The sequence below is a fragment of the Marmota flaviventris genome, chromosome 5 (assembly GCF_047511675.1).
Source record: "Marmota flaviventris isolate mMarFla1 chromosome 5, mMarFla1.hap1, whole genome shotgun sequence".
NCBI classification, from domain to species: Eukaryota; Metazoa; Chordata; class Mammalia; order Rodentia; family Sciuridae; genus Marmota; species Marmota flaviventris.
In genome coordinates, this window is record NC_092502.1 from 110,880,957 (window position 1) to 110,895,566 (window position 14,610).

The 14,610-nt window shown below is 36.4% G+C and overlaps 2 protein-coding genes and 1 pseudogene across 5 annotated transcripts in view; 2 read left to right on the plus strand and 1 right to left on the minus strand.

Moving 5' to 3' along the window:
* Ccdc125 (coiled-coil domain containing 125) overlaps nucleotides 1–14,610 on the plus strand; it is a 69,216-nt gene that overhangs the window by 37,596 nt on the left and 17,010 nt on the right. The window lies entirely within an intron of this gene.
* The window catches only part of Cdk7 (cyclin dependent kinase 7), a 32,709-nt gene that overhangs the window by 426 nt on the left and 17,673 nt on the right, over nucleotides 1–14,610 (minus strand). For all 4 annotated transcript variants that reach the window (XM_027951635.2, XM_027951633.2, XM_027951634.2 and 1 more), the window contains 4 exons: nucleotides 14,029–14,128; nucleotides 7,382–7,468; nucleotides 4,354–4,503; nucleotides 328–475 (listed from right to left, as the gene is read on the minus strand). In XM_027951635.2, the coding sequence (XP_027807436.1) occupies nucleotides 328–475; nucleotides 4,354–4,503; nucleotides 7,382–7,468; nucleotides 14,029–14,128 (485 nt within the window). The remainder of the gene's footprint in view (nucleotides 1–327; nucleotides 476–4,353; nucleotides 4,504–7,381; nucleotides 7,469–14,028; nucleotides 14,129–14,610) is intronic.
* Nucleotides 1,015–1,491, plus strand: LOC114105246 (deoxyuridine 5'-triphosphate nucleotidohydrolase, mitochondrial-like; annotated as a pseudogene).

Sequence of the window (14,610 nt, forward strand, 5' to 3'; positions counted from 1 at the left end):
TATTTAATGCAACTTAAAAAAATAGCCAACCCTGGCACAGTAGTATACAGCTGTAATTCCTGCTACTTGGCAGGTAGATCTGAAGTTGAAGCCAGCCTCAACTTCAACCCTCAGCAAATTAGCAAGACCCTGTCTCAAAATATAAAAATAAGAATCATGGAAGCAGCTCAGTGGAAAAGCACCCCTGGGTTCAATCCCCAGTACAAAAAATTAAAGTTAATACCTCATAAGCTACAATTCTTAGCTTTCCTTCAGTCACTAGCTATATATGAGCTCTTTGGAGTTCTCTGAATTCATTCAATTTCTTATAAAAATGGGAATATTTACCTTGTTCCAAGGCCTCAGTTCTTTTCCGTTTTGTTGCCATGGCTGGGTTTGACTGTTCCTTTAAAGTTTCCACAGGACAATTTGGTCTTGGCAGCTGACATCCAGGGGTTGGTCCTGGACGATTACTGAAGTACTTAGTTTTCAATGCCTTTTCAAAGATACCAAAGTAAGGTTTTTAAGTGAATATCTGAACTGTGTGCAGGAAAATCTACAAATGCTCAAAAAATTAATGCCCCAAATTTCAGGGGGCATTAAAAATACTATGTGATTGAGCTGTGCCTGTGGCTCAGTGGTAGAGCACTCACCTGGCACACTTGAGGCACTGGGTTGGATCCTCAGCACCACATAAAAATAAAATAAAGGTATTGTGTCCACCAACAACTAAAAATACATTTATTAAAAAAAAATACTATGTGATAATCCCCATTCCCCAAACAAAGTACAATTAAAATAAAGTATTTGGACACGCAAATAAATCACTACAAGTAACAATCTAGCATTCTAAGATTATTAATTTCGTTACTTTAAGAAAAAGACTGGCGGGGATGAGGCTATATATAGCTCAGTGGTAAAGTGCTTGCCTTGCGTGTGTGAGGCACTGGGTTCAATCCCCAGCATTACATAAAAATAAAGAATCCCTCGCTCTCTTCTCTGGTCTCTTGTCTTCCCTTGCCCTCCAGTGCTGCCATGCCCTGTTCTAAAGAAGTAACCCCCACTCCCCCAACAAAAGGCCCGGCCTGCGGAGGAGGGCGGCTTGGGACTCCGCTTTGTAGGTCTATGGGAGCACGCTACAGCCCCGACCGTGGGGACCGCAGGCTATGACCTGTACAGTGCCTATGATTATAAAGTACCACCTATGGAGAAAGCCCTAGTGAAAACATTTGAGATAGCTCTTCCTTCTGGGTACTATGGAAGAATAGCTCCACATTCTGGGTTGGCTGCAAAATATTTCATAGATGTAAGAGCTGGTGTCATAGATGAAGATTATAGAAAAAATGTTGGTGTTATTTAATTTTGGCAAAGAGAAGTTTGAAGTAAAAAAGGGTGATCAAATAGCACAGCACATTTGTGAACGGATTTTTTTATCCAGATATAGAAGAAGTTCTAGTGTTGAATGATACTGAAAGGGGTTCAGGAGGTTTTGGTTCTACTGGACAGAATTAAAATACAGGCCAAGTATAGAAAAATGTTACTTTCTGCTTAGTGTTAGTATTTTGCACGACTGTAAAGCTAGCTTTAGCTTCTAAAAGTTTATTTTCTTATGATAAAGGAAAGAGTTTCTTTGTTAGTATCACATGGAAACTTTCCAATATTTTTTCAGTTTATAGTTGTATGTAAATCTGTGGTAACCTAATGCAAAATTTTTAAAATCAAACGTACATTAATCTCACATTTAAAAAAATATTCAATAAACGATATCCTTTCAACTTAACAGTAAAGAAACTGTGTTTATATACAACTAAATATTAAAAAGAGAGAGAGAGAGAGAGAGAGAAAGAAAGAAAAGAAAAAGACTCCCCATAGCTGAGTGGTAGAGTGCTTGCCTAGCATGTGTAAGGCACAGGGTTTGATCCTCAGCACCACATAAAAAAATAAAGTGTTCATTAACAACTAAAAATAAGGTCAGGCACAGTGGCACACACCTGTAATCCCAGCATCTTGGGAGGCGGAGGCAGGAGGAGCATGAGTTCAAAGCCAGCCTCACCAATTTAGCCAGGCGCTAAGCAACCCTATCTCTAATAAAATACAAACTAGGGCTGGGGATGTGGCTCAGTGGTCAAGTGCCCCTGAGTTCAATCCCTGGTATCAAAAACAAAACAAAACAAAAACAAACCCAACCAAAAATATTTAAAGAAAAAACAAACAAACAAACAAACAAAAGGCTCACTTCTAATATTCCACAACTGAATGCTGACACTAGTAAGATATTATCCATTTTGGTTCTCTAAACATTATGAAATATATATAGTTCAAAACGCACTTGCTCAAAGAGAACTTCAAGTTGGTTACAACATCCACATATATTCAAATTCCAAATCATACAAATTCTTAAAAGTAAGGCTTTTAAAAACTTGCATTTCTAAAAGTATTACTTCCAAGTCACAGCAGTTCTATAAGGAAATTAAACTAATTTTGGACTAAGCAGAGATCTAGGAAAAAAAGAGTATATAATTTTAACTAATACAGACATCCATGAGATAAAACCCACTCATTCCCTGCCCCTTCAGAACTCCCAGGACCAAGGACTGAACTCAGTTCCTTGTGCATCCTAGGCAAGTGCTCTGCCATTTAGCTAAATCCCCAACCCCTAAAACCCATTTTTAAGGGTTCTGTTGGGCTGGGGGTTATAGCTCAGTTGTAGAAAATGTATTTAGCATGTGCAGTTCAAACTCCAGCATAGGAAAAAATATATATATCAAAATACAACCCAATCTAACAAAATCCCACCCAAATTCATTATTGTGACTAGTACTTTTCTGTAAAAATACTATTAATGGGGCTGACTCAACCGTACAGCGCTTGCCTTGCATATATGAGGCACTGGGTTCAATCCTCAGTACCACATAAAAATAAATAAATGAAGTAAAGATAGTGTGTCTATCTTTAAAAAACCCACTACTAATGAAAATAACTTTCTAGATAACTGTACCTAGTCTCTTCTGATGTAAATAATATATAAGAGTAAAATGACATCAATAAGTTTACTTCTTTGAAATTAGAAGAGAAATTCTAATGGTAAAATACCCAGTATGTATATACTAATGTACCATGTACTGTTAAAAAGAGAAGGTTTATTTATTAGCAGGGCACAGTGGTGCATGCTCATAATCCCACAACTTGGGAGGCTGAGGCAGGAGGATCACAAGTTCAAAGCCAACCTCAACAATTTAGTGAGGTTCTAAGCAACTTAGCAAGACCCTGTCTCAAAATAAAAAATAAAAAGGGTTGGGAATGTAGCTCAGTGGTAAAGCATTTCTGGGTTCAATCCCAAATACCAAGAGAGGTGGGGAAGAATGGAGGGAGGGGAAGGAAGGAGGTTTATTTACAAAAGTAAATGCATTAAACAATGATTTGGTAGTCTAATGTGATTTGAAGACTTGTGATGCTTTTTTTTTTTTTATTTTAGTCTCTTCCTTTATAAGGTCAAATCATTATATTATTGCATTTTTGCACTGCTCTACCCAATTAAGTGTTTGTGACTTGTGATTACCCTTTTTGGTGTGCCTGTATTTGTTTTTTTCCCACCCCAGTATTAGATATTAAAACCATGGTCACATGCGAGGTAAGAGCTCTACCACTGAGCTACATACCCAGCCCTTACCGTGTGTGTTCATAAAACAAAGAAAAGTATTTTTACTATATAAGATCTATAGATCTTATATTTTTGTATTGGATAACTTTACTCATTATTTGTTTATTGTTATTTCTCCAATTTTTCCCCCCTCCCTTCTTTTAAGAGCAGATATTGGTCTTCCAAATTGTTCATTCTCATTTCTTTTAAACAACTCTCAATTGTTTAGGTTAAATTTAAAATATCTTTCAATTTCTTGCAAGCATACCATTGTATCTGACTATACCCTTCCTTCCCATTAACGCTTTCTGATTGAAAATAACCAGATTAACTATCTGGATTGTAATTTATTGAGGTTGAGGATGGGGGGTGGGCACTAAAAGAACCACTTTCACTATGAGGCTTGCCATAAAGTTTAAATTAATACATAAGAATTCAACTAATATATACCATTTATTTTTTTAAAAATATTTTTCATAGTAGATGGACACAATACCTTCATTTAATTTTTATGTGGTGCTGAGGATTGCACTTAGTACCTTACGCATGCTAGGCAAAGCGCTCTACCAACTGAACTACAACACCAGCCCTACCATTTCTTAACAGTTACAAAGCAAAACACATCCTTCTGATATTTAAAGAATGTTAGAAATTTTACAAAATTCAAATTTTATTTTATCAGTGCTAACACTATCTTTATATCTCCTAATATAAAGAAAAATTGTTAAAAATACCTGTGTGGCTGTAATTCGAGTACAAGGATTAAATAAGAATAAGCCTTGTATGAGATCCAGCAAGTCGTCTCCTGCTGCAATGAAGATGTGTTGCAATGGGATTCCAGGGAAACTCTTAAATGTCACATAATCGGGAAGACTACACATGTCCTGTAAAAATAATTTTATAATTCAAATTTAAGTAAAGGACTGAAAGGTACATAGATGAGATAAAACTCATATTTGCAGATGATATGACGGTCTACATAAAAAAAATCCCAAGAAATCTATTTGTAGAAAACAAAACACTGAACATGGTGGCACATGCCTATAATCCCAGCTGCTTAGGAACCTGAGGCAGAAGGATTACAAGTTCAAGGCCAGCCTCAGGAACTTAGAAAGACCTTGTCTCAAAAAATTAAAAGGGTTAGGAACATAGCTAAGTGGTAAAATACCCACTATTAGAAAGAAAAAAATTGTAGAACAAGGCTACAGAATAGAAGATCAAACATTCTTCTATATACTAACAATGAACATGTAGACACAAAAATTAAAAACATAATATCAATCACCAAAAAGAAAAATGAAATACTTACATGAAAAGGAACAAAACAGATATAGATTCTTGTACTCAAAGCTACACAATGCTGATGAAATAAAAGAGTTCTAAATTGTTTGAGAAACCTCATTTTTGTACAATGGAAGATTCAACATATTAAGGACATCAATTCTGAAATGGATATAGGCTTAATGCAATTGTTAATCACAATCGATAAAATTAATATAGATGTAAACTAATTATTCTAAAACTTACAGAAAAATGCAAAAGAATTAGAGTAGCTGAAATAATTCTAGAAAAGAATAGAGTGGGTGGGATCATTCTATCTGACTTTAAGAATATCTAATTTATTTAATTAAGACTGTGGTATTTACAGAGCAAGAGATAAACAGATCAGTGGAACCCAAAAGATGATCCAGAAGACCACATATTAGCCAGGCCTGGTGGCACATACCTAAAGCCCAGCTACTTGAAAGGCCGAGGCAGGAGGATTTCCAGTTCAAGGTCAGCTTTGGCAACTTAGCAAGACCCTGCCTCAAAGAAAGAAATTTTTGTATCTTATTCTGGAATGTATTGGTAGAACGTCCCTGGGTTCAATCCTTTGTACGAACAAAAAAAAAATTTGAAAATTTTAAAAAAGGGGCTGGGACTGTAGCTCAGTGGTAGAGCACTTGCCTAGCATGTGTGAGACACAGGGTTCAATCCTTAGTACCACATAAAAATAAATAAATAAAGGCATGCTGTCCATCTACAACTACAAAAAGAATTAAAAAATAAAAACAAAAGAGACATTGGTAATCAAATACTATGTAGAAAATCACAGCAGAAAAGTAGAAAAGCAGAGAACTCATATTATGAACAGTAGTTGTGGAGTCAGATCCAGATTAAAGTCCTAATTCTGATACTCACTGTGACCTTGGGTAAATTACTTTTTTTTTGTATGGAGATTGAACCCAAGGGCACCTAACCGTTGAGCCACATCCCTAGCTCTTTAAAAAAATTTTTTTATTGTGAGACAGAGTCTGCTAAGTTTTTGAGGCTGGCTTTGCACTTGCAATCCTCCTGCCTCAGGCTCTAGAGCCCCTGGAATTATACGCACACACCACCATGCCAAATTATTTAATTTCACCAAGTTTCAACTATCTGATTTATACTATTATTGGGTAGATTAAATATGATTTATGAAATGCCCACCATGAATGACATATAGTAACGTCTCAATAAATGATGACCTTTAGGGAATGTTTTATAATTAGAACATATATTGAACTTTCCAATTAGGAAATTGAGGAAATAACAGTACTTAAGAAACTCCTTAAATAATAGTTTCAGATAATTTTCATTACAGTTTTAACTATAAGATAAGAAATATGATTAAAAATTTCTCATTTCTAGCATTTATTTATCCCTCAGGACATGCAGCAAGAATGTGAGGAAATAGCAAAAGTTATATAATTTTTTTATTTAAAAAATAAGTGAAAATGTACTGTTAAACTATAATATAAAACTTCACAGCTCAAATCGGTATAAATTTTATGATAAATTTTTATCTATTGAGACCCCGGAGCTGTCCTTGAACTCTTGGGCTCATGATCCTCCTGCCTCAGCTTCCTGAGTAGCTGGGACTACAGGTGTACATCACTGCACCCAACTTTATATATTTTTTTGAAGACAATGTAATGAAATAAAATAATCATAATATTGAAACATCTTAATTGCACTAATAATACTTCATATAAATATACCTAAATGCATGAAGACATTAGTTAAGTAAAATGAAATAGCCATAAAGGAGAATATTTCAGCCATTAAAAAGGGAAGGTATGCCCTTGGGCTGGGGTTGTAGCTCAGTGGTAAAGCACTTGCCTAGCATGTATGAAGCACTGAGTTCAATCCTCAGCACCACATAAAAATAAATAAAATAAAGGTATTGTGTCCATATACAACTAAAAGAATATTTTTTAAAAATTAAATTAAATTAAAAAAGGGAAAGATTAATGATAAGTATTTTATTTTATTTGAGCAAAAGGAGCCAAGTTAGTTGCAAAACAAAAATCTGAAGTGGGATCACTTTTTTGGAGCAGAAGATTGAACCCAGGGTCTTAGGAATGCTGAGCATGTATTCTACCAATGATCTACATCCCCAGCCCCTAATTTTTGTTAAAAAATGAGATAAAATGCAACCCTATTATATATGTTTATACTTGTGGGTATACAAACTCAGCATAGCTTTATACCAAATATAACAGTGATAACCTAAGAAGGAATTACTCGAGAGAAGGGCTATATGTATAACAGAGGTTGAAAGGTATGCCATAATTTTAACGTATTCCTTTATAATCATTTGTAATTTTGTAATGAGGCTATCACAACTAAGATATTTAATATATTTCTTCAATAATCACATGACAGAACATACATGAAGCATATGACAACTAAATAAACTTATAGAACCCTAACTATAGTTAAAAAAAACTCATAAGGGCTTACAGGCCACTGTTCCTCAGTTGGTGTGCCTAAAGTTTCGAATATTCTTGTCAGTTGGTCGAGATCTGAATCTCCCGGCAAAAAAGGAACCTGAGAAAAAGCAAGAGATATTTCAAGGTGGTTTGTGATAGTTTTTAATACAAACAATACTATAAATTTAATAATAAAAATGCTAAAAATCTCTGTAATATTAAAAAATGTAGACTGAGATATAATGTATGTGGCATTAGATCCTTCCCACATTTGCAAAAATAAATAGTACCTTCAGTATCCATTTTATTCACTACATAAATTTTTAATAAATTTTTACCATGCGCTGTACCCTAAACACAACAACAAAGGATTAAAATTGCCCTGCAGTGAAGGTGGTGAACACTGTTGATGTAAGTAAACAGGCATTTATTTACAATGTGTTAAGTGAGAGTACATTATCTTAGATGACAGAGGAATAGCACCTAGCCCATTCAAGATGGGTCAGGGAAGGATTTCTAGGAAAGCGGCAGTGATAGGTGAAGGATGAATATGAGTTAGCAAGAGAAATATCTAAGTTGAAGAAGAAAACTATTCTAGGGCAGACAAAAAAGCTGGGAGGGAAAAAATATTCCAATCTTATTTAAAGAATTTAACAAATTCTTTATCTGAAGAGATATATCAGACAAACAATTACAAGCTAAAACTTGAGCTAGCTGGGCTCAGTGGCATATACCCGTAATCCCCACAACTTGGGAGGCTAAGGCAGGAGAATCGCAAATTCAAAGCCAGCCTCAGCAAGTTAATAGGCCCTAAGCAACTTAGCGAGACCCTGTCTCAAAAAATAAAAAGGGATGGAATGTGGCTCACTGGTTAAGTCTCTCTAGGTTCATTCCCTGGCACCAAAAACTCAAAACAAAACTAGTAAGTTGACAAACAATCAAAAATCTCTGCTATACATGGACCTTGTATTTTTTTTTTTTTTTTTTTTTTTTTAGTGCTAGGGATTGAACCCAGGACCTTGGGCTTGCGAGACCAACCAAGCTATACCCCTAGCCCCCATAGACCGTATTTTCTAATTCATTTTTCTCAAATATCTATGTAAATATATATAAAAGAAAAAAGGCATTTAATTCTCTACTCTATGAATACATTGGCCTCCAGTATTTTTCATGGCTTTGACAAAGTTTATAGATTCACTGTGAAGACAAGAGATTAAAAGCCAGGTCTTCAAATTCTTTGTTACTGTGTACTCCTACCAGCAAAAACAAACACAAGCGTCAGGCCCAGTGGCTGATACCTGTAATCCCAGTGATTTGGGATGATGAGGCAGGAGGATCACAATTTCAAGGCCAGTTTCAACAGCTTATTGAAACCCGAAGCAACCTGGTGAGAGCCTGTCTCAAAATTAAAAATAAAAAGGGCTAGGGACACAGGTCAGTGATAAAGTGCCCCTAGGTTCAACCACCAGTACTGAGGAGGGAAAAAAAGGAAGCCCACAATAATATCCCAGGCACCAATTATCAACTTATTGCTTTTTCAGTTCTCTATGGAAATAGATCTGGAACCTTTTCCTTTATGTATACAGATCTGGAACCTTAAAATATCTTCCTTTCATCAATGGACAGTGAAGTTTTGTCAAAAGAGAATGCTGGAGAGACCTTAAGTGAAAGAACAAGTTTTGTTTTCTGGTTTCAGTTTGCATGCTCAGTTGACCACTGCAGTATCCTCAGGTTCTTTATCATCAGGCCTTTTCAGCGTGAGATATGAGCAGTCTCTCCCGTGCTCAGCTACAGTGGTATAGGAGGCCAACAGTCACCTAGCAGAGTGCTTCCAGAGAGACATTTTTTATCTGAACAGCCTTTGTCAGCATCCTGGAGCACAGATTTCCAGCACATTCTAGAAAGCAGATTTCTAGTAAGTTTTACCAGTACAGATCCACAACAAGTTTTTGGCTCCCTTCAATAACATCTAGATCTCAGCCCTAGAGTGGTAGTGATGAGCTCCTAAAACTGTAGAATTAGTTTTATTTCTTACCATTTAATCCCTTATTAACTATAACAGGAAATTAGAGTAACAATTCTTTATATTAACTTCCCTGATAAGAGGAGAATTATGAGGTTTCCTAATTAAGGTATAGGCCAGAAAGAGGGAAGAAAGAAATAAGTCATTTTAACTCATAACTTCAAACTAAATCAAGAAATGAAAAGAAAAAAAAAATGTTCCACATTCATTTTCCGTATGCTGAAGATTATCCACCAAGGCTAAAATTCATTGTTTTTTTTTTTTTTCGGGGGTGGGTAGGGTGGGGTGGGGCGTGTACCAGGAATTAAATTCAGGGGCACTCAACCACTGAGCTACATCCCTAGCCCTATTTGTATTTTATTTCGAGACAGTGTCTCACTGAGTTGCTTAGTACCTAGCTTGTGCTAAGGCTGGCTTTGAACTGCCTTCAGCCTCCTGAGCCACTGGGATTACAGGCGTGTGCCATTGCACCCAGCTTGCATTTTGCTTTTCAAATAACCCAGACAAGTAGTAGCAAAAACTTATAGACTAGCCCCCAACCTAGTACTTTGCTTGCTTTGCATTGTTCCACCCACTTTATTTATAAATTATACAAAACTACCATCATGTATGTCATATTTACATAAACTGTATTAAATAACATTAAAAGTACTTTTGAATAAACTTATATTTTCTTTTACTATCTCGGAATTATCTTGTCCCCTATAGGGACATGTATTCTCATGTCCAATGCGATCTGCAAATTGTAGACAAGCTTGCAATTTTAAGGATGGCTGTATTTTTGTATGAGGTAAAAAATTTACATTAAAATGAGCTGCGTAGGATACGGGGTGGTATAGCACTTGCCTAGCATACATGAGGTCCTGGGTTCAATTCCCAGCACTGCAAACCCTTCCCAACCCCACCTCCCAAAAGACTCAAAACCAAAATGAGCTGCCAAATATATGGATTTTGTTTTTGCCTTTTTTTTTTTTTTGGTGATGCTGGGGATTGAACCCAAGGCTTTGTGCACGCAAGGCAAGCACTCTACCAACTGAGCTACATTCCCATCCCCAACAGATTTTTCAATCCCAATTTGAACAAGACATTTATGAGAAAAAATTGGGGAAATCTCCAATACCAGACTGGGTATTTGATCAAGGAATTATTATTATTATTAAAGAATTATTGTTCACTCTCTTCAGATCTCAATGGTATTGTGGTTATGATAAAGAATCCTTACCTTCTAGAGGAAAACACTGCAGTAACATATGAAAAATGTTATATGATATCTAAGGTGGGAAGCTCCAGTGCACCACTATGTACCACTGTGCCTAGCCTCTTAATAGTTTTTAACGTATGGCAGATTTTATCTTACCAATATATTCCCACACTCCATTTTTTGCCACAAAACAAAAAAGCCACAAAGCTTAAGTTCTAGTTCCATGGCACCTCTTCCTTCTAGGACAAAAGATTGTTTAGTATGCATATTTTCAAATATGCAAAAACAGAGTAGTAAAATGACTCTGAATATACTCATCAACCAGCTGTAACAGCTGGTTTGGGGGCTTTTTTTGATACTGGGGATTGAACCCAGGGATACTTAACCACTAAGCCACGAACCCAGCTATTTTTATTTTTAATTTTGAGATAGGGTCTCACTAAGTTACTGAGGCTGGCCTTGAACTTGCAATCCTCCTACCTTAGCCTCCTAAGTCACTGGGATTATAGATGGGCACCATCACACCTGGAGAGCTTTGTGTCTTTTATATTGTATTTGTATTAAATTTATACATAAACCTTGTTAAAACCTAACTAGTACTAGAGACTTACAATAAAAACTGGTCCTTTAACCATAACCCCCCTCTCTTTTGTGACTATTTTTGTTCAGACTGTTTCCATTCTCGTACAATTTGGTTATCCTAGAGGCAATGGTTTCCAAGCCCCGCTCCTCCAACTCCTGTGGCCCTCTCTTTGGCATCTTTCTTAGTACGAAGGCTAAGATTCCAGTTATTCAATATCATACTAAATATCAAACCTACATGATTAAACATTGTAATCCTCCAGTTTTGTTTTTTTAAAATTTCCTTCTTTCTGGAGACCTCCTCTGCTAAGCTCTCATCTCACCAATTCCAATCTAGACTAGTGTTCTCTGGGCCTGTGTTCACTCATACCTGTTTTCTCAGAACTTCAGTATTCAGCAGAGAGTTTATTAGCTTTTTTAAAAATGTTGATTCTCATGTTCCCTGGATCCCATACCCTTTTCTTGGTTTATTCTCATTTATAGTAGACCCCATCTTCCAAAAACTTTGTAAGAATGGAAAGAAATATAAATTTTTTTGTGGGTGGGTACTGGGGATTAAACTCAGGGGCACTTGATCATTGAGCCACATCCCCAGCCCTTTTTTGTCTTTTGTTTAGAGACAGGATCTTACTTAGTTGCTTAGTGCCTCACTTTTTTTTGCTGAGGCTGGCTGTGAACTCACGATCCGCCTGCCTCAGCCTAGCAAGCTGCTGAGATCACAGGCATACACCACACGTGGTGTATAAATTTTTAATAAATTTTATTTATTCTCATAGTTAACTGAAAATATGAATAAGAATAAAATTCTAGGTTGAAAATCATTTCCCCTCAAAACATGGTTAGTTCTGCAGATTCTAATGCTGTTTAGAAAGCTGACGCCATTCTTTACCCTAATCCTTTGTTTTCTATGTAAGATGTTATTCGTCTCTGGGAATATAGGCCCTGACTTTCGATGGTGTGACTTATTTTTTTCCTCTTATAGTGGTGTGCCTTCAGTAGAATTTTGATCTTTCCTGGGTCAGTGCTTTATGGTATGATATACTCTTAAAACACTAGGCAGGAGCAGTGATATGGTTTGAATGTCCCTCTGAAACTTCATCCCCAAACTCATATGATTATTTGGAGGTGAGGATTTTGTGAGGTAATAAGGTTTTCAGGTTAGGGTCCCCATAAACAGACTGGTGGAAAACCCTATCCCCACCTCTAGTACTAGGGATCAAACTCAGGATCTGGAGCAGTCTAGGCAAGTGCTCCACAACTGGGCTGTAACCCAATGCCTACATTGTTAAACACCTTTTTAGTTTAGTATAGCTTTTTTTCTTTGTGTACACAAGCTATTTTTTTTTTAAATATAATTTTATTTACATTTTGGTTTTTGGTGGACACAACATCTTTGTTTGTATGTGGTGCTGAGGATTGAACCCGGGTCGCACGCATGCCAGGCAAGCGCGCTACCGCTTGAGCCACATCCCCAGCCCGCTATTTTTTGTATTTAAGGAAATAAGAAAGCTATCTAATTATGGTTTCACATTTCTTCAAACACTTGAGTAAGCAGATGCTGGAATATGAAGATAAAAACACCCAGCTTCAGGATCCCTGAATAATCATTTGCTTTCATCTTTCAGAAGAGCTAGTCTTCCTTGGGAACCAAATGCTATGGTGAGAGAAAAGTTTCCAAGTTTGCATTTCTCTCTCTAGTGAGCATAAGAGAATATTTTATTGTAAGATGGTGTCAGAGAAATGTTATAGGGTCACCATATCTGTTTGAACAGAATGAAAATAATGATTTCACACAAGGTTTAAAGTTCTTGAGGCATCCTAGATGTTCATCAGCAAATAAATGGATAATAAAAATGTGTTATATATACATAATGAAGTTTAGTCAATCATAAAGAAAAGTAAAATTATGTCATTTTTAGGAAAATGGATGAATTTGAGACTACTAGGTTAATGGAAGTAAGCAAACTCAAAAATCAAAAGTCATATGATTTCTCTGGTATATGGAAGCTAGAGAGGAAAAAAGAAATGAAAGGTGGGGCTGGATATCTCAAGAAAATCGAAGGGAGATCAGTAGAACAGAGGAAATGGAACAGCAGGTAAGAGGAGGGAAGGGAGGGGGAAAGCATCAGGAAATGACATTGACCAAATTATATTGTTATAGTGTGTGCAAGTATGAATATATAATAATAAGACTTAACAAGTATGAATATATAACTATAATACACTAATAAAATATGGACTAAAATTGTGGGGGGGGGGCACTAAAAAAAAGTTCTTTGTAATGGCAGCTACAGTAGTTGATATATTTCTAAAGTACTCTAAATAGCTCCAAACAAAAAACCTTCCAGGAGGACAAAAGTTTATTCTAACACCTTTAGTCAATACAGAAATACTGACATATTACAAGTTAATTTCTGTGTTCTGAAATATAAGACTCTTATTCTAAATAGAGGTCTTCTCATCTCAAGTAAGCATTAATAAAAAGGATGTATTTGGAAGAGGCTTCTTTAAAACTATTTTTTAGTTGTAGATAGACACAATATCTTTGCTTTATGTATGTATGTATGTGGTGCTGAGGATTAAACCTAGTGCCCCATGTGAGGCAAGCGCTCAAACACTGAGCTATAATCCTAGCCTTTTTTTTTTTTTTTTTAAAGACAGGATCTTGCTAAGTTGCTGAGGCAAGTCTCAAATTCTCAAATTCAGGATCCTTTCTGAGTAGCTGGGGTTATAGGTGAGCCCCACTACATCCAGCTGAGGATTTTTTAAAAACTATTTAGTTGGTTTCTAGTCTTTCTGTTGCAGGGATAATGATGGGAAGATGATTTCTACACAAACAATACTGAAATATGTACATTAATTTAAGACTTACCCTTAGAAGCAACTCTGCTAAAATACAGCCGACAGCCCACATATCCACACCTACACCGTACATTCTAGCTCCAAATAGTAACTCAGGGGCCCGATACCATCTGAAGGACAAAAAGAAATAATGTTCATTTGAGAATGTAATTACTAAAGACATTTCTTAGACATGAATTATCCTGGGTTGTTTTTTAAGTTTTCTTTCTTTTTTTTGGTGGGGGGGCTGGGGTGGTACTAGGGATTTAACCCAGGGGCAATTTACTATTCATCTACATCCCCAGCCCTTTTTATTTTCAAACAGGGTCTCACTAACTTGCTAAGGCTGGCCTTGAACTTGCAATTCTCCTGTCTCAGTCTCCTGCACTGCTGTGATTACAGGCATATGCCACCACACAAGGCTCCTTGCCCGTTTCTAAAACCAATTCTTCATCATAACTACAAGATACCATACACACCTGCCAATTTTCAAGAAGAGTTCTCCTGCAAGCCAAGTATGGTGGCATATGCCTGTAATCCCAGCTACTCAGGAGGCTGAGGCAGGAAGATTACAAGTGTAAGGCCAATCTTGGTAATTTAGCAGGACACTCAC